General features: G+C 32.5%; 1 protein-coding gene across 1 annotated transcript; it reads left to right on the top strand.

Moving 5' to 3' along the window:
- Positions 1–13961: 13961 nt before the first annotated feature.
- LOC141714072 (uncharacterized) lies at positions 13962–14654 on the top strand. Its single transcript, XM_074517615.1, has one exon. The coding sequence runs from the start codon at positions 13962–13964 to the stop codon at positions 14652–14654; it is 693 nt and encodes a 230-aa protein (XP_074373716.1).
- The last annotated feature ends 5895 nt before the right edge of the window (positions 14655–20549 follow it).

Genomic DNA, 20549 nt, shown 5'->3' with positions numbered 1-20549 from the left:
TATTAATTAATAAAATCTTAAATAACTCTTTTCATTGAATATGTAAATATTAAATATAAATATAATTTAAAATAAATTGAAAACCTAGGAATTGAATTATTAAAAAATAATATACTGCACAAGTTGTCAAAAAGAAAATTAATATTTATAGTATTTTATAGTTAAGACTGGTAGTAATCTAAACTAGTTATCAGAAAAATTAATATTCTTATTAAATATTTTACTTAGTAATTTTTTTTCTAAATTTAATAACTTACTTAAATTGTTAAAATTAATATAACATTTGTATTTTAGCTCAATATAACTATCTATAATCATTTGATATTTACTAATAATTCACTATACCTTGCTTTCAATTTGTACATTTTTTTTCATTGGAAAAGATATTATACTTTTTTTTCCTAATAAAATATATAATATAGGCATTCATCTTAAAAAATGTGCCCCAATGCATCAAATGTCCTGTTCTATCGAGTAAGTCGCACACCCCCGACAACAATACCCATGCATAAAAAAATATCAACCCCTTTCTAATGTGATTTGACTAATATATATTATGTTAAATTGAAATTAATTATTTTTTAAAATAAATTATGAAATTGAGTAACAAATTATTAAATAAAATCAAGCTTAAGTAACTATCATAATTTAGTATAAAGGAAGGGTTAAAAAAATATCAATTTATCAAGTTGTATGCGCATACCCGGGTTCCCCCAAACGCACGGTGACTAGAGAGGATGGATGCATCCCTTTTCTTACAAGTGATTAATGATTACTTCCGAATCGAATCCTCTCCAAATGCGCCCCTTTTCTGAGATTTGAGCTTATCTATTTTCGTTTACTGCGACTCCACAACAACAATTTTGAAAAATCAAAGTTTTCCTAATTTCCAACTACCCACTTCCAAGATGAAAGATTAACATCTATTCATCTGCATAGGTAATGATTACATTGCTGAATAAATAAGGATAAAAGTTAATATAAATCGCCTTGCAGTGATTGGCGATCTTGGATGTCAGAGGAGAGTAATCATGAATAAATATAGTAATTAGTTACTAATGCCTTCATGATTAATTGCATGCAGTTGAGGTAGTTGCGAGCTGTCCTCGCCAAGTGTCTTCGCGATGGAGAAGGCTTTATTATTCAACTTGCGCATTTCTCAAATGTTCAATTCCAAGTTCTTGTAATGCAGGCGATTGTATTTTCTTGTCACAACATTTTACTTACATATATTAGAGATAAAGTATAAGATGATGAAATATACTTACGACAACCATTTATTATTTTTATCAAATTTTATGAAAATATAAAATTATGTGAAGGGTATTACTCTAAAACCTTAAAATTTTAAAATAAATGATTTTTTTAATAGGATATCAGAGCTCATGTTGACTGATAACTTAGGTTCGATTCATAGCACCCTCCAAGATGGTCCTCCGCAATTCACTCTTTGACCCATAAATATTTTAAATCTATCACTGATTTTCACTCGAACAAGTCACCCTCAACATTTTCACCCAAAAATGGGCATCCGTACGTGATCCACTATCCAATATTTTAAATTTACCATTGATTTTTATTCAAATAAGTTTTAGTCGAGGCCTATGAACATATTACATATGTACTGTTTGACTCTTCTTATTTTTAAATGAATCAATATTCATATATAAATTAGAGTAAATTATTTAAGAAGTTGAAGCTTTTCTGAATTACGCAAAAAATAAAGTAAAAAATAATACAAAAATATGCAATTTTATGTTCCATTCCATGTAAGAAATATTAAAATATTAAAATTAAGTAAATGGGACGGGGTGGGAGGATTTGAATCAGAGTCCCTCACCTCCTTAAACCAAACTCTAATATGTGTCATTACCTTAAACCAAACTCTAATACTATCATATTACATAACATGTCGCTCTAAAAACTTTAAATACCCTAAACATGATTTTGTATTTCAACGATTACAATATACTTTCATCTCAGATTAATTATATATTAGACGTTTTTATGGGACGACGGATAGGCTAACGTGCATAATTAGTGATGATCTAACGCTTGTCTGATTCAATTGCTGCTCCGGCTTAATAGATTCAACACCGGCAAATGACAGCTGATCGAAGAATTCTTTTTTCTCCCCTCTTCTAGCGTTTTAAGTTTTCGTTCAAGTGCACTTAATTTTGAAATCAATAATAGGAGTGATAAATAATATTAAGAGCAAATTAAGTCTATGGAATTAATTATAGGAAGAAAAAGTAAATAAATTTTTATATTACTGCATGTACGCCAATATAATTACTACATTTAATTATTGTTAATATAATTATATGATTTAAAATAAAATTGCAAATACACAAAGGTTTATTGTTTTGAATTCCAAGTTTTATTATTCAAAATATCCAATACGATTAAAACGTAATGTTACATATACGGTGATGGTAAGCTCAAATAATGAAGCATGCAATGATGAAATGATAGCAAATAAATGAAGCATGGTAATAACAAATAAATAACAAATAAATAATAGTGTTGGCAATGATTATACCCTCTCCTTTGTAACCGTAACTGATCGAGGAGCGTAATAAATTTATAGAAAGTGTTGCGTTGCTTGTAATTATATACAATTTATTATTTCATTATAAATAATTCAAAAAACAATCTGTCTACCATGTACCCATAAATATACACTACAAAAATCCTTCAAAAAAAAATCAAAATCTCGACTGCAACCCTTTGTTTGTTGGTGCTCATATCAACTCATTAATATTGTTACTCCTTTCTCTTAAAATTAAGTAGGGTTTATATAGTAGCTTTTAAGAGTAACTCTAAGCATTGCTAACAAACTTCTCATAAAAATAAATTTTACATAAGTTTTAAAATTATTTTATTTGGGTCGACTCCAACAGCCTCCTCAAAAGTTTATACTTTTTTTCTTTATTTTATTTTTTATTCTCGGATTCAGCAACTTATTTTGCATTTTCAGATCAATTCTCTCGAGAATTCCGGTCCTTTGTCTCATTTACATTCATGCTTGATGTTTCACAGCAACTCCAACAGTTTACTTCGATGTAAATTTGGACCGAGTCTCTCTTTAACTCCAAAAGTTTGGTTCATATTTCAGTTCAAATTATAGAATAATTTTTTAATATTTTAAGCTTTTATAATAAAAATACAATTCATTCTTGTAAGATATTTATTTTTTTCTTAAAATTTGATTATTACTCTTATTAATTAAATGTACTACTTTAAATATATAATTAATAACAAGTAACGTAATTCTTATTAAACTTTAAAATATATATTAAAAATAGTAAACACATTTATTTCTATTTTTATATAAAAACATTAATAATAAACATTAACCAACAATTACGGGCAATATTTTGACAATTTTGGGGGAAGTCGATTTAATTTATCGGACTAAATTGTTAATTCAGTTCATGTTGTATTTTTATTTAAGTTGTATCTTAAATTACGTTTTATATGTTGTAATCCGTATTTCATATTTTGGAATGTATTTTTGGTTTGAATTTAAAAAATGCAAGCATTTTTTAGTTATGTTTTAATATTTTATTGATATAAAATTATAAATAAATAATAATGGATTCAAATATTAGTTAATTACATTTCTAAAAATCCAAAATCAAAATTATATATAATAAACTAAATAAGAAAAGTTAAAAACTATTATTTTAATTTTGGTCCAAATTTGGACCGATGAATAGTGTCGGTCCAAATTTAGGCCGACACTATTCATCGGTCCAAATTTACAGACCGACACTATTCATCGGTCCAAATTTACACCGAGATTTAGGTCACTTTTGGATGAATTTGGATTAAAAATCACCGAACAATGTCCTAAATCTCGGTTCAAATTTGGACCTTTAGGTCACTATTGTTGTAGAAAAATTGAGGATAATTTGGATTATTTTGAAGTCTTGACAAACAATTTCAGATTGAAACAATTTGGTGGTTATCCAAACTTTTCAACCGGATAAAATCAGAATATAAGAACAGAGAATGATGTATTTTGTGTGAATTCAACAACCAACCTTTTATTTATTTCTATATCAATGACCAAATCTGTTGCAAGTATTATATAGGTGTCCAAAAGACATATCGTAAGACACGTCCATACTGTTAGGGGGAACACACACAAGTATAGAACCAAACAAACAATGCAAAACACACACTCAATATATGACGCGGAAAAACCCACGTCCCAACTTGTATTATTAATCAAAACAATTATCAATAATACAATCAATCTCACCAAACAGTATTCACTCAAGCGATACTTAAGTCAAACAATACTCAAGCATACATCAAAACAATAACATGACTATGTATATATAGCCATCACAAACTTAGCCAACAAGACATACCTAATCTGATTACAATAATAATTGTCTACCCATACAATTATTACTCATTCTCATTATAATAATAATAGTCAACACATACAATTATTACCCAACTCAATTATGATAATACTTGTCTACCCATACAATTATTACCCAATTCAATTATGTTTCCTATCACCAAGACCATACTACCTGGGTTTAACCCCAAAAATCCTCCCCTTCAACCCAATATGATTTCATGCACAACCGAATTAACGGTCACCATCAAGCCATCGACGTCGATCGCCCAATACCTCCCCTCGAACAATAACCCCTCCTTCTAGTACAAAAAGATTTCTCTTATCTTTTCGACCTTTGAGTATCTCTAAATCTCCTTTAGTGACTTTCAACATACTGTTCTTCATCATAACAGTATATCCCAAATCAACTAATTTACCCAACGAAATCAGATTTCGATTTAACTCCGATATGTATCTTACTTGAGTTAACTTCTGAACACGACCGTTGTGACGTTTCATTGTTACCTCACCAATGCCAGCAACCTTTACCGTTTTACCGTTTGGTAAAGTTACAATCTTTCCCTCGCACTTTTTATAGGACGAGAACCACTCCCTCCTACCACATATGTGATGAAAACATCCTGAGTCAAGCACCTATTCTTCTTTTGATCCCTTCTCTTCTTGAACCAAAAGAACATCTTCATCAGCTTCTACAAGCGAAACACTACCCCCTCGATTTTTCTTCAACTCTCTCAAGTCTTCTCTTGCCTTTGGACACATAAATTGTATATGACCCAATTCCTCACAATAAAAACACATGATATTAGGGTTATGTTTCTTAGCATACTTCTTTTCCGTGTCACGCGCACGTACCACAAATGCACTTCCATCAGATGTGTCACTCGATTCTTGTTTCATCAATCTTTCGGCCTCTAGAAGAACAACAATAGTCTCATCCAAATCTAACTTCGTTTTCCCAACCAATAAAGAAGTCATCACAATATTATACTTCTTCGGTAGAGACACTAGTAGTAGAACAGCTTTGTCCTCATCCTTTAATTTTTCATCCAAATTATTTAGTTGGTTGATTAAGCCATTAAAACAATTCAGATGATCTCTTAAATCTCCGTCTTCTTCCATCTTGAGCCCAAACAAATCTTTCTTGAGAAACAGCTTGTTGGCCAAAGACTTTGAGTGATAAGTCTTCGTTAACTTCTCCCATAAATTCTTGGGATTGTCCTCTTCAAGAACATCATACTTGATTTCCGGTGCAAGGGCCAACCGGATCGTTGATGCCGCACGTAACTTCATGTCTCCCCACTTTGTATCATCAACTTCAGTAGGCTTCTTCCCTCCGAGAGTCGCATATAATCCTCGTTGAATTAACAGATCTTTTACCGTACTTTGCCACAAGATAAAATTGTTTCTTCCATTAAACAATTCAATTTCAAATCCCCCAACCTTCTCCATCATGAACCTTGGCTCTGATACCAATTGTTAGGGGGAACACACACAAGTATAGAACCAAACAAACAATGCAAAACACACACTCAATATATGACGCGGAAAAACCCACGTCCCAACTTGTATTATTAATCAAAATAATTATTAATAATACAATCAATCTCACCAAACGGTAATCACTCAAGCGATACTTAAGTCAAACAATACTCAAGCATACATCAAAACAATAACATGACTATGTATATATAGCCATCACAAACTTAGCCAACAAGACATACCTAATCTGATTACAATAATAATTGTCTACCCATACAATTATTACCCATTCCCATTATAATAATAATTGTCAACACATACAATTATTACCCACCTCAATTATGATAATAATTGTCTACCCATACAATTATTACTCAATTCAATTATGTTTTCTATCACCAAGACCATACTACCTATTGGGTTTAACCCCAACACATACATGTCCAAAAGACATGTCCTAAGACACATCCATACATGTCCAAAAGACATGTCCTAAGACACATCCTTTGAGGTATGCGGTTGTGTCTAAAAGACATGTTTTTTTACATTAACACGAACCCCCGCCAATACCGATAATCATAATAAACTCAAACAAGCATGCACTCCGCACTCTCCCGACTTGTTTGATGAAATATTACAATCACATTGGTCAACTAGTTAATCCAATCACACTAAAATATCTAACAATCCTCCCTCATTTTAGCGTAATCCATGATTAACTAAACAAAATCACAACAAACAACAAATTTATGCATAAATGAAATATCATGACGATTGAATTTCATATTAGTATATTACACATTCCAGATATTCGAATATCAAGGTATCACAACTGATTGAACCTCTGTTATTTATAATGAATACATGAAGATAATATACATATAAATTTACATTCTCAAATGTTCTAACTTGACAGTATCTTTTACTAGCCTTGTGTCCTAATCCTTCATAAGCATAATCAAGTCAAGTCCTAACTTCTTGAAGCGTCTAAACTTCATGCTCACATAGGTAGCTCTTTTATTCTTGTACCTGCATATGCAATTTTTCAAAATAACTATTAAGAAGATAAACTTCAACCTCCTCAACTTGCAGGTCTGAACACATACCTTGGGATGATACTATTAATGTGTTCCAATCTCTAGATGTTAAGCTTTCCGCATTGAATTCAACATCTAATGTCATATTAGATGGGAATTGGGTATCTCAACATGAGAAATTTTAGATGGACTTTAATCCCACCCCTACAGCCGATTTGTACACAAGATCTCTTCTCAATTCTTTGGTCAAATGATCGGCTAAATTATGTTGAGTTCTTATAAACTCCACTGATATAACACCATGCATGATAAGCTCTCGAATCATGCTGTGTCTAACACCTAAGTGTCTAGACTTGCCTTTGTACACTTCTCTATAAGCATTAGCCAAGGCAGACTCACTATCACATCTGATAGATATAGGAGATATCGGTTTAAGCCATAATGGAATTTTATAAATCAGATTTCTTAGCCATTCAGCTTCTTTACCAGCAGCTGATAATGCTACAAACTCAGATTCCATTGTTGAGTTAGTAATGCAACTCTGTTTTTTTATGCCCAAGAAATAGCACATCCCCCAAGAAGGAATACCCAACCACTCATGGAAGAATGATCTTCTTTATCACAAATCCAACTTGCATCCGAATGACCTTCAAGAACCGAAGGAAATCCAGTATAAGTCAAACCATAATCCATAGTTCCTTTTAAGTACTTGAACACTCGGCTTAAAGCTTGCCAATAATGTGAACTTGGTTTGCTAGTAAACCTACTAAGCTTACCAACATCATAGGCTATATATGGCCTAGTGCTTATCATGGCATACATGAGGCTACCAATCACTCTTGAGAATTCAAGTTGAGATACTACAACTCCTTTACTAGATACTAGCTTAAGACTAGGATCAATGGGAGTGCTAACTGGAGAACAATTATTAAAGTTAAATCTTTTCAGAATCTTCTCAATATAATGAGATTGAGAAATTGAAATACTATTTTTCGTACGCTTGGTCTTTATACCAAGAATCACCTCGGCCTCTCCCAAGTCTTTCATGTCAAAATTAGATGACAAAAATTTCTTGGTTTTATCCACTTGATTTTCGTCAGTACCAAAAATCAACATATCATCTACGTATAAGCAAATTATAACTCCTTTACTAGAAGCATCAAACTTGCTATATACACATTTGTCTGCTTGGTAAAGAAGAAAATCATTAGACAAAACCACACTATCAAATTTTTAATGCCAATCTTTTGGTGCTTGTTTAAGACCATACAAAGATTTCTTCAATTTACACACCTTGTGCTCACTACCAGGCATAACAAACCCTTCTGGTTGTTTCATATAAATCTCCTCATCTAATTCACCATTCAAGAATGCAGTTTTTACATCCATCTGATGAATTACAAGATTGTGTATAGATGTAAGTGCTATCAACAACCTGATAGTAGAAATCCTAGCAACAGGAGCATAAGTATCAAAGTAATCAATCCCTTCTTTTTGTCTAAAGCCTTGTATAACCAATCTGGCTTTAAATTTGTCTATGGTACCGTCCACTTTCATTTTTTTTTGAAGATCCATCTGTTTCCTAATGCTTTACAGCCAGGAGGTAGATCACTCAATTCCCATGTGTTATTATTCATGATAGAATCCATCTCATCCTGAATAGCTTCTTTCCAGAATGCAACATCCCTTGATGACATTGCTTCATTAAATGTTTTTGGATCCTCCTCAATAATAAAACAATATTGGCACTCAGACTCAATCTCAACCACATCTCTTGAACCTTCAACCAAATAAAGTTGAAAATCAGGTCCAAATGATTTGTTTTTTCTAGCTCTAAAACTTCTCCTTGGTTCGGAAGGTCCATGAACATCTTTAATTTGAACCGGGTTCCTACTGAAAGAATTCTGAATCATGTCTCTTGGTCTAGGTATATATGTAAATCTATTTTCATCAAAGTCAACATCTTTTGACTCGATAATCGTATTCACAGATACATAATCATTAGATTCTAATACATAGAACCTATATGCAATGGAATGCTCCGCATACCCCACAAAAATACAATCTAAACCTCTTTCACCCAAGTTTCTCCTTTTGGGTTCAGTGAGCCTTACAACTGCTCTACATCCCCAAACTCTCAGAAAACTCAATTTTGGTGGCTCTTTATACCAAAGTTCATAAGGGGTAAATTTATTCCTCTTAGTAGGAATCCTATTTAACAAATAACAGGCTGTTAACATAGCATCACCCCAAAAACCTTCATTCAAACCCGAATAGGATAACATGGAATTAACCATCTCTTTTAAAGTCTTATTCTTCCTTTCTGCCACACCATTTTGTTGTGGTGTATAAGGAGCAGTGGTTTGATGTATTATACCAGTAGATTGAAAGTATACTGGATCATAATACTCATCTCATCTATCAGTACGCAGATTTTTAATCATAGTACTTTTATGTAGCTCTACTTCTACTTTATAGATTTTAAATTTATCAAGAGCTTCATCCTTAGTATTCAACAAATAAACATAGCAATATCTAGATGCATCGTCAATAAATGTAATGACATATTTTTTATTTCCCAACGAAGGTGTAGCATGAAAATCACATAAATCGTTATGTATCAGTTCCAACACTTCAGATATTCTGTTTACGTCCTTGAAAGGCTTTCTGGTTATCTTAGATAACATACATGTTTTACATTTCTCATTGTTTATATCAATAGCCGGTATGAGACTCATTTTAGACATATCCTTTATTCTTTTATAATGTACATGTCCCAGTCTAGCATGCCACAATTTAGATTTTTCGAATTATTACTAGCACTATTAGAAGCCATATAAGCAGATTCATCATCAAATAAGACATTAACATTTAACATAAACATGCCATTACATAAATAACCAAAGCCAACAAAAGTACCATGCTTTGACAAGATATACTTGTCACTTTCATACACTTGTTTGTAACCACAATTATTCAATACAACACCAGACAAGAGATTCTTTCGAATTCCAAGAACATACAACACATTATTTAATAATACATATTTTCAAGAAGTAAAAACAAGCTTTACATTTCCTAGTCCTTTTATTGGTTCAGTTGCAACATTTCCCATCTTTAACATAGATCCATCCTCGATTGGTTGAAAATATTCTAACCAACGAAGATCTTTACACACATGACTTGTTGCTCCAGAATCAATCCACCATGTAACATTATCATCCTGCACATAAAATGCCTCAGAGATTAGTGACACATAATTCTGCCCAGAATTATAATTTTGTACTAAAATCTGACCTTGTTGCTTTTCTGGATCCTTAGATCCACTTGGACCAGCGTTAGGCTTGCCTTTACCAACCCGGCAATCCTTCTTGAAATGACCAGGTTTGTCACACTTCCAACATGCCAATTTTGGTTTCTTGTTGGAACATGTATTGTTATTTTCTTTAAACTTCATCTTCTTACCATTGTCTTTGTTTGAATTCTTAGAAGATCCACCATCTTCAACCATATTTACAGAAGAGTTACCGACTTGATTCTTTCCCTTAGGATTATTCTCAATTTCTTGAGCCATTAAAGCCTCTTCAATTCTGAAGTGACTTCCAAGTTCAACCAAAGTCATCTCTTCCTTATTATGTTTCAGGGTGTGTTTGAAATCTTTCCACGAGGGTGGCAGTTTGTCTATAACACTAGAAACCGAAATGGATTCATCCATTTTCATGTCGTGTTGAACAAACTGTCCCAAAATCCTTAACAGTTCATTATACTGTTCCCTGACCAGTTTAGTATCAACCATTTTATAGTTAATAAAATTACTAACCAGAAACTTTTTGCTAGAAGCATCTTCAGCCATGTACTTGGATTCAAGGGAATCCCACAATTCTTTTGCAGACTCAACATTTTGGTATATATCAAAAAGAGAATCAGACATGCCGTTCAAGATGTGACCCCGACAGATGTAGTCATCATTCTCCCATTTGCAGCGTCTTCTAGTCTGTTCTACAGTTTCCTCCTCAATCATTTCTGGCATTGGAGTACTCAAAACGTACACAACTTTTAATGTGGTTTACAAGAAATGCATCTTCTTTTGCCATATTCTAAAGTCATGTCCCTCAAACTTGTCTAGTTTTGCAAACTTGCTAGTCATGTCTTTTACAGATTCGTTGTTCGCTATCTGCAGAAAATAAAAATTGTTTCAATCTTTGTTGTAGAATTGAGGATAACTTGGATTATTCTGAAGTCTTGACAAACAATTTCAGATTGAAAAAATTTGGTGGTTATCCAAACTTTTCAACCGGATAAAATCATAATATAAGAACAGAGAATGATGTATTTTGTGTGAATTCAACAACCAACCTTTTATTTTTTTTCTATATCAATGACCAAATCTGTTGCAAGTATTATATAGGTGTCCAAAAGACATGTCCTAAAACACGTCCATACATGTCCAAAAGACATATCCTAAAACACATCCATACATGTCCAAAAGACATGTCCTAAAACACATCCTTTGAGGTATGCGGTTGTATCTAAAAGACATGTCTTTTCATATTAACATGAACCCTCGCCAATACCGAAAATCATAATAAACTCAAACAAGCATGCACTCCGCACTCTCCTGACTTGTTTGATGAAATATTACAATCACATTGGTCAACTAGTTAATCCAATTACACTAAAATATCTAACAACTATTTGAATTACTCTGAGTTCAAGTTCTGGTGTTATCCAATTGCCGGGTTCGATTCAGATTCTGCAACTTATTATGCAGAACATTATTTCTGATTTTTGATAACCAGTTTCAATGAAACTGCTTAATTGCACGCCGATTAATAAGTATTAATTAGTATACCTGAATTGCAGAATTTGTTTTCACTATCAACAACAAGTCCAAAAATAATCCTACAAGATAGAACGGAGATTAGTTATGGAGAAAAAATGATAATACTAATAAAAACCAGTTTAATAAATATTAGAGTTTGGAAGATCCTGAATATAAAGGTGATTAAAAGTGTGTTGGAGTTGAACTTTATGTTATTTTGTCATATCAGAATTTAGTACTACTCTTTTCATTTATCATTCTCCTGTGTGTGAAAAGTCCAGGACTTTAGTGATTGGCTTTAAACATCTGTCTATTACAGTATTTTATTGGAGATATTAATACGTTTTCTAGAAGATCCGCGATCCTTGCATCAAGATAGTCAACAATAATAATATACTACCCAAGTACTTGACTCCCTTTTCTCAAAGTATTTGTGAATGGTTTAGAATTATACGCACACCTGTCCGAAATATATACATTGGTTAATTTGAAATATATATTGCCAAGACGTTCCACTGAGGAGCTTGATCCACAAGTCACAATTAATCGTACCATGGTGTAGCACTGCAACACATACCCCGTTTTACAACATAATTTTTACACTAATTATGTCATAATATTATTCCTCCAAGTTAAAAATTTGAAATTAGTGTCACATAAAAATACACTATTTGTGCGAGTGCTTAAATTAATTTTTCTCTAAATTTATATTGTTCAAAATATTTTGATTTATTTTAATTTCAATTCAATACAGAGCTGTATTACAAATTTATTATACTTTACGTGAATGTGTCCCGTGTTTCGTTATCCTTTCCTGCAAAATCTATTTAACATCACCCTGCCCACCGCTAAAAATATAGCAGATCTACTCACAAGAAATTTAGTCTATAGCACTTATTGTTGTTCAAATATTCCCTCTATTTTTTAATATATGACGTTTGACTTTTTGGCATGATCGTATATCTAGAATTATATTTTAAAAAAAATTCCTTTTTGAATAAAAATATGAGATTAAAACTTTTATTCAAAAAAAAAATATTTTAACTATATCCTAAACATGTGTGTCATAAAATCAAACGTCATATAATAAAAAATATAGGGAGTATACGTCTACATTTGGTAATTAAACACAAATTATTTTCTTTATAATTTCACAACGCATTAACTAGCATCGATAGCTAATACTATGTTCAACCTTGCTATAATTTTTTAATGTTAGATGAGTTTGTTATTTACACAAAAGTGTATCATTTCTGTTTGCAAATTAACCGGATTAGTTAGCAAATTCTCGGTGTTTTTGGATCAACGGAAGATGGAAGGATTTTATATTAAAATTTGCATCTGATAATTTACTCAATAATTTTTTTTCTTGATAGTTGAGGGCGAGCTTAATAACTTGTATATTTTTGAGGTTAAGTAAATTTTGTGTTACAAAATAAAAGATCTAGATTCGGTTTTGCATAAAGCTAGCATGCTTACATATTTGCAAACTTCAAGTATAAGTAGAATCTCGATAATTAAATATTTAATAAATGAATAATCTGGTTAATTAATTGAATACTTTTCCTCAGTCATAACATAAAATATATAATATATTTTGATTTCAATAAATATAATCTCGATTAATGAAAAAAATATTTCAGTTCCAAACATACTCATTGATGGTCATCTACCGTTTACTCATTTAAATATTCGTTTTTTTTAATCTTTAAATATACAAAAGAGTAAACAAACAAAATGACATTTAAACATCACCCTTTATAGCTAATTTTTTATTGGAAAAAAATAAAATTGGAGATATGTTGTACATGCATGGGAGTACGGGACACCGAAAAGATTTGTTTGCACTAGATGTATTTATGCATGCAGGATAAGAAAAACATAAAATATTGATAGAAAAGGAGCAGGAGTAATAAATTAGTAAAATAACGTTATGCACGTGGTGAGTTGGGCTGCGGGTACCGTGTGAATAACACCTCCATTACTCGCCAATATCTGTTCCGTAATTAACAAAGGGGGTTGCAGAAAGAAAGAGCGTCCACTTAATGAAACTTCCCTCCTAGTGGAAACTTAAAGGTCCCTCGCACACCCACAGCTCCACATTTACTCACTTTCACTCCGTATATATTCCTTACTCTTCTCAACCATACCAACTCATAACATTACTTGCCTTTCAAATCAAACATTACTAGCTACCCTCCTTCTTTATATACCTAGCTCCTCTCTGCAAATTTACACAACTATGAATTCACTACACCAACACGAAAATACATTGCTATGTCCTACATTCAGCAGCTACACCACTGATCGACTAGTCGAGATTGCGACCAGAGTTAGCGACGACTTTAAAAATGTTATCGGTGAAGAACAAAATGATGACGATTTGTTCGAGTTTGCATTATCGTCAATCCAAGATTTAGATTCGTCGGTCGTCAATAAATCAGCCATATATCCTGTTTTTAATGGGGAGCTTCTCCAGGCTCAGAAAAATATCGAAAACCGGATATCAACATCGTCGGACGAATCGGACTCTGAATCTGAGACGATAGGAACTTGCGTGTGGCGCAGAAAAAGCATTGGATCCCCGTCACCTGGTAATTGCAAAAAGAGCAAATCCACTGGATCGGTTTTGTTCAAGCGGTTCAAGATTTGTGATTTACTCAGAAGAAGTAACAGTGACGGTATCGGAAAAGACCCTTATTTATTTACGTCGAAAATCGACAAGTCAACAAAGAAGATCGACTACCGTAAATCACCGCGACATTCCGTTGAGGTCACCGGAAAAGGCAAGGCGTCGCCGGCATCATCAGCGCACGAAATGTTTTATATACAAAACAGATCGATAAAGGAAGGTGATAAGAGAAAATCGTATTTGCCGTACAGGCAAGATCTCATCGGATTTTTCTCAGTGTTAGGAAGAGCTTCTAGAACCTAATACATTTACAATTACAAACATACCATACAAATACATATTTTGTTTTACAGGGGTTCTCATTGATTAACAGTTACCTACGCACTTGCAGGGTTTTAATCTTTTTAATCTCTTCTCCAGAGTGAATTAAGGCAGTTTTTACTCATGTAAACATACAATTATTACTATAATAATATTGTAGTACATTATACATACACGAATATTTACATGTATTCTTTGTCTATGATTACACTCTTCACGTGATTATGCGTTTTGTGCTGGGATTTAATGATTATACAACTGACTTAGAGATTAAGAATAGCATTTCAATAGTATCAGTTTTGTTTACGATTGTTAGGAGTTTGTGAAGAAAAGAATTAGGCTAACATATGCAATAAAGTCTAAACTATCTAGTAATAATGAGCTATCTTTGAAGGTGAATTAAGTTTAAAGAATAACATAATCTCTGGAGTCTTAACCATCTGCGTTGTGTTATATTATAGGCATGCAACTCCTGCAAGGTTCGATTACTTTATGGTAGCAACTAGTACTACAACTTGAGATTAGGTGAGTACAAATTAAGGAACATGTGATATTACGGTTGGTTGGTGCTGCTGTGCTGCTTTCGATATTTATTCCTGCCTAGTTCAACCTTGACGGGGTGCCTGCCCTTGCATTAATCAACTATCCGTGAACTGAAATTTTTTCATAACGCTCAAATTTGTCAATAATTTAGATTAATTGAAAAAATATTTTTACATACTTTTTTTCATTTAATATTTATATGTTCAGTTACTTTTAAATATATCTTTCCAAAAGTTACTTTCTGAAAAAAAACTCCTTCATTTCACTATCATAAAAGGGGGCTTTTTATGAAAAATAATTAAGTCCAAAAACATTTTTGAAAAAACACTACGATTTTAAAAAATGTGCAAAAAAACTTTTTCAATGGTAAAAATACTATTTTCCAATTTTTATTTTGTATAAATACGATTTTCTGCAACTCGATACAACTACATACAAATTCGATGAGTTTCCACAAATTCATACAGGCTCAATTATGCAACACAAAAAAGCTCAATACAATTAGTTGCATATTTATTTGATTTTTGTTGTAACATATTTTACAAATATTTTCAGAAGATAGTAAAATAGTAAAAAAAAATAAAAATTTAATATTTTTGATGATTTCTCTTAAAAAATACATTATGTAATTTAGATTCTCTTTTTATATCTTAGTCGGGAAAAGGAATCTACTCAACTGGGGTCCCGGAGCCCAGATAAGAAGAGCGTCTACATCAAAGAACATGTTGGTCGCCCTTACTCCAATTAAACGTACATTTATTGGTTTCCATATAGTACTCCTCTCATGTTAAATTGATTGAACTAAATTAAAGATGGAACCAAACTTCAGTTTAGGTACTCTGTATGACCAATGTCTGTAACATCACTATAATGCTAGCTAAGCTCCCTTTTCTGTCCACTGTCCATGCACTGGACTGTGTAGTGTTTGCAAGTGTGCACAGGACCGGCATTGCACCCATCCTGTCCGAACCCCATCCAATCTTAAGTCTGTTCGGGTTGAGGATCCAGAATTTTTCGGACTCCAAGTTACGAATAATGAAAGTATAAAAAATGGGGATTGGGAGAGCCCAAGAATTAAAGTATTTTAAAATAACATAAATGCTAGGGATAAAAAATTTGTTATCAAAATTGTTATAAAATGACATTTGCTAGATTTTTTTAACTAAATTTACATGGACCACTGCACTTATATTAATACAACCAATTAAATTATCTCATATTGTTACATCATTTATGTCATGTCATTTTTTAACAATATTTTGTAACTATTTTTGTGACTCTAATATTACTCATAATATAAATGGGGTATGGGAAGGGCCCGAGAATTAAAAAATTCATGTTAACAAAAATATATCTATATATACTCTTTATTAAAAAGCAGAAACCCCTTTTAATGATATGGTATGTATGTATATCACGGTATGCCACTAAAATATAATAATAATAATAATAATAATAATAATAATAATAATAATAGTCTATTAACTAGAGGTCGAGAATAAAATATACTAGATGTCTATTAGTAGAAATCGAGAATAGAAAATAATTTATATAAAAAGCCCTTTAATATTATGCATATCAAGAATGTATGTTAGTTTATTAATTTTGGAGAATGAAAGCCAATATACTAGAAGTCTATTAGTAGAAATTGAGAATATAAAATAATTTATAAAAAAACCTCCTTTATTATCATGCATATCCAAAAAGTATGTTAATAATATATCACAACTTTTTTTAATTAATATGATAATAATGAAATAATCTAAGTTCATTAATTTTCGAGGATGAAAGCTGAGAATATAACATTATTTACGAAAAATTAAAATTAATTAAGTATTTTAATTGATACAATAATAATATTAGTAGAAATTATGTACTAGAAGTTTAATAACTAAAAGACAAAAATAAAATATAAGAATTTATATACTTTACTAATAAGGGAAACACTATTTCGATGGAGCGCAATATTACTAGAATAGTATAAATTATATATTACGAGTCTATGAACCAAAAATCAAGAATAACTATCTATTAATATGGAAAGATTATTTTGGATAGAACAATATTACTAAAATGTCAAACTCTCAAATAACAGTTGTCACTACATTATCTAATCAATTAATTTTAATTTAAACTCAAGTTTGATTCCGTATAACCACTAGTTATATATACAACATTTAATTATTTAGTTTCACCGTAATTTCAGCTTTAATACCACATAATAACATAAAAATTAAATAATGATCAAATAGTACCAAAATACCAAATTTTAATTATTGTTATATAATGTAATAATTAGTTTCACATCAAACTCGGGTTTAATTTCTCGTAGGTATATAATTATAAAAGATTTATTTATTTAGTTTCACTTATTGAATTTCATCATAATTTTAATTTCGATTGTCAATAACTATATAATATAATTAAATAAAATTTATTACTAATAATTAAGTATTAGGTACTGAATAATATGACTACTTATACTATGTTTATGCTTAGTAGTTAGTACTGGTAATCGGTTAGTATTATTAAAGTATCAAATACCTGAGAATGATCTAACGATGCTACATGAACTTATAAAATTTTCTATAAAAGAGTAATTTTGTAATTTTAAAATAAGTTATCAGGACATCTCAAACTCCCATTTTAAAATTTATATTATTTCATTTTTAACTTTATAAATAGAGTAATAGAGCTCAATGAGTCAATGGTACATAATTTATCTTCAAATATAGAGAAAAATACTGCTATACTTCTGTTATGGATAAAAAACTAAGGTTATTACTTGCTGTATTTAATACTAAGATTCGGGAGCTCAAGGCCTTTAATGGCTGCTCTCGTGTTTCGTGACTCAATCTGCCTTTACGAGATGCCTACGTATCTCTGTGAATTAGAGAATCAAGCCAAAAAACGTAGTTCTGATCTGTGGGGTGAGGCCCCTTATATAGATGTTGGGAGTCCTTGAATTGGACTTGGTATAGGAGACTTGGTGGGCAAGTCTCATAATTAGAATGGACTTTGGAGTCCTAGATAGTAGGAAATTGATTTCTTATCCTTTTAGGTCCCCTTGAGGCTAATCTCTAAGGATTTATATCCTTATCGGGACTCTTCTCAACATCTGATTTTTCCCTTATTAATTAATTACGAAATTAATTAATAATCAGGGCTTTTGGGCCTTTTTTATTCCATCAGGCCCGATCTGGTCCATCAGGCTTAACCTTTCTGGTCTGAGTATCATATATCTTTTTATTGGGCCTAACAGCCCACAGTTTGTACAATTAACGCAGTATTTAATTATACAAGCATAATTTATTTATCTCTATCATTTGCCCCCCAACTTTTGGGAAACATTGATTAGGTTTCGCAGAAGTTAAATCTATTCGTTCCCTTACAGGGTTTCGTTTTTCCGTAAAGTGTGGAGCGACCTACACATTTACAATGAATTTTTCCTTTTTATTCAGGAATTATCTTAATTTCCAGGAATTTTTCCCTTATTTCCGGGATTTTTCCCTTATTTTCTAGATTTTTCCCTAATTTTCTGGGATTTTCCCTAATTTTCTGGAATTTTCCCCTAATTTTCTGGGATTTTCCCTAATTTTCTGGGATTTTCCCTAATTTTCTGGAATTTTTCCCTAATTTTCTGGGATTTTCCCTAATTTTCTGGGATTTTTCCCTAATTTTCTGGGATTTTCCCTATTTTTCAGATTTCCAGCCCTTTTTCGACCAGGATCCTAGTCGAAATTTCGACCTGGATCCTAGTCGAAAATAGGGGTCAGCCTTGCCATCCTGGTCGAAGGAATTCGACTAGGATCCACGACCTGGAATTCGACCAGGATCCTAGTCGAAATTTCGACCTGGATTTAGGACCTGAAATTCGACCAGGATCCTAGTCGAAAATTCGACCTGGATCTAGGTCGAAAATTCCACCTTTTTTTAGCTTCTTGTCACGAGCCTATCGACTAGGATTTCGACTAGGATTCTAGTCGATATTTCGACCTGAATCCTGTTCGAAAATTCTTTTGTTTTCTTGCTTCCTGGTCGAAGGATTTCGACTAGGATCCACGACCTGGAATTCGACCAGGATCCTAGTCGAACTTCGACCTGGGTTTTTAATCCCCATTTTTTGAAAGATGTTTGGTTTATTCGACCTCATTCATGGTCGAAGCTTCGACCTCAATTCAGTCCTGTTATTCCAGCTATTTTCGGGTGTCTGCTCGAAAGATTTCGGGCAGGATTCACGACCTGGAATTCGACCTGGATTCTGGTCTTTTTTACCCGCTATTTTCGGGTGTCTGCTCGAAAGATTTCGGGCAGGATTCACGACCTGGAATTCGACCTGGATTCTGGTCTTTTTTACCTGTTATTTTCGGGTGTCTGCTCGAAAGATTTCGGGCAGGATTCACGACCTGGAATTCGACCTGGATTCTGGTCTTTTACTAGCCTTCTTTATTTAGCTTTAATTTAGGGTATTGTATTTTCCAAATCCTAATTGGATTTGGGCCTGGCCTTTTTTGTTGGGCCTTAATAAATTTTACTGAGTCTTTATTATTGGGCTTTTCCAAATCTTTTTGGGCCTCTTTTATTGGGCCTTTTCAAATCTTGTTGGGCCTCTTTTCAAATCTTATTGGGCCTCTTTTATTGATCTGGGCTTAATACACCCTGTTAAGAATGCTCTAGAATTCCTAGGAATATTCTGGAATATTCTTTTTTCTGGGCTTTTTCCTATGGGCTTTTGTTCTCAATGGGCTTTTCGTCTCTTTAACTTCCTTTTCCTCTTATATAAAGGAATGAGGAAAGGCTATTACTCCTCACTTTCTCATTTCTTAGTTTTCTTCTTTATCTTCCTGCTAAGATTCTCAGAGGAATAACAGCAAGTCGGAGCTCAAAGCCTTTTTCAAGAGCGCTTCTTCAGGTAAGATTCCTCCCTTTGCTTTTCGTGTCTATTTCTCCTTTGTGTGCCATTTTAAGATAGCCTATTTACATGCCCCTTACTTTTTTCAGATGGCTGACAAGAGAATGACTCGCTTGGCCAAGATGAACGTGGCTAGAAAGTCCAACGATTTTCCTATTCGATCGAGGTATACTTCCTTAATCGACATGATCAACACTCGAGGGGACGAGTATCCGTCTGATGCGCATCTGGACGCGCACGATCATATTAGTGCTTTACGGGATCCCAAGGAGCTGGAAAAGTTGAGCAGCTGCTTCAAAATCAAGGAGCCTTTTAAGCTGGTTCTTGCGGGTCCGGCCGACAGGGCCTGTCAGTGGAAGAAGGACGCGTTATGCGTCTATAGGGACACTCTAAGGGCAGGTATTAGACTCCCTTTTCATCCA

The sequence above is a fragment of the Apium graveolens genome, chromosome 3 (genome assembly GCF_009905375.1).
Source record: "Apium graveolens cultivar Ventura chromosome 3, ASM990537v1, whole genome shotgun sequence".
Lineage (NCBI taxonomy): Eukaryota > Viridiplantae > Streptophyta > Magnoliopsida > Apiales > Apiaceae > Apium > Apium graveolens.
This window is presented reverse-complemented; position numbering and strand designations above follow the sequence as displayed.

Coding starts and splice junctions, on each gene's coding strand:
- LOC141714072 (XM_074517615.1), top strand. CDS start 13,962: ATGAATTCACTACACCAACACGAAAATACATTGCTATGTCCTACATTC.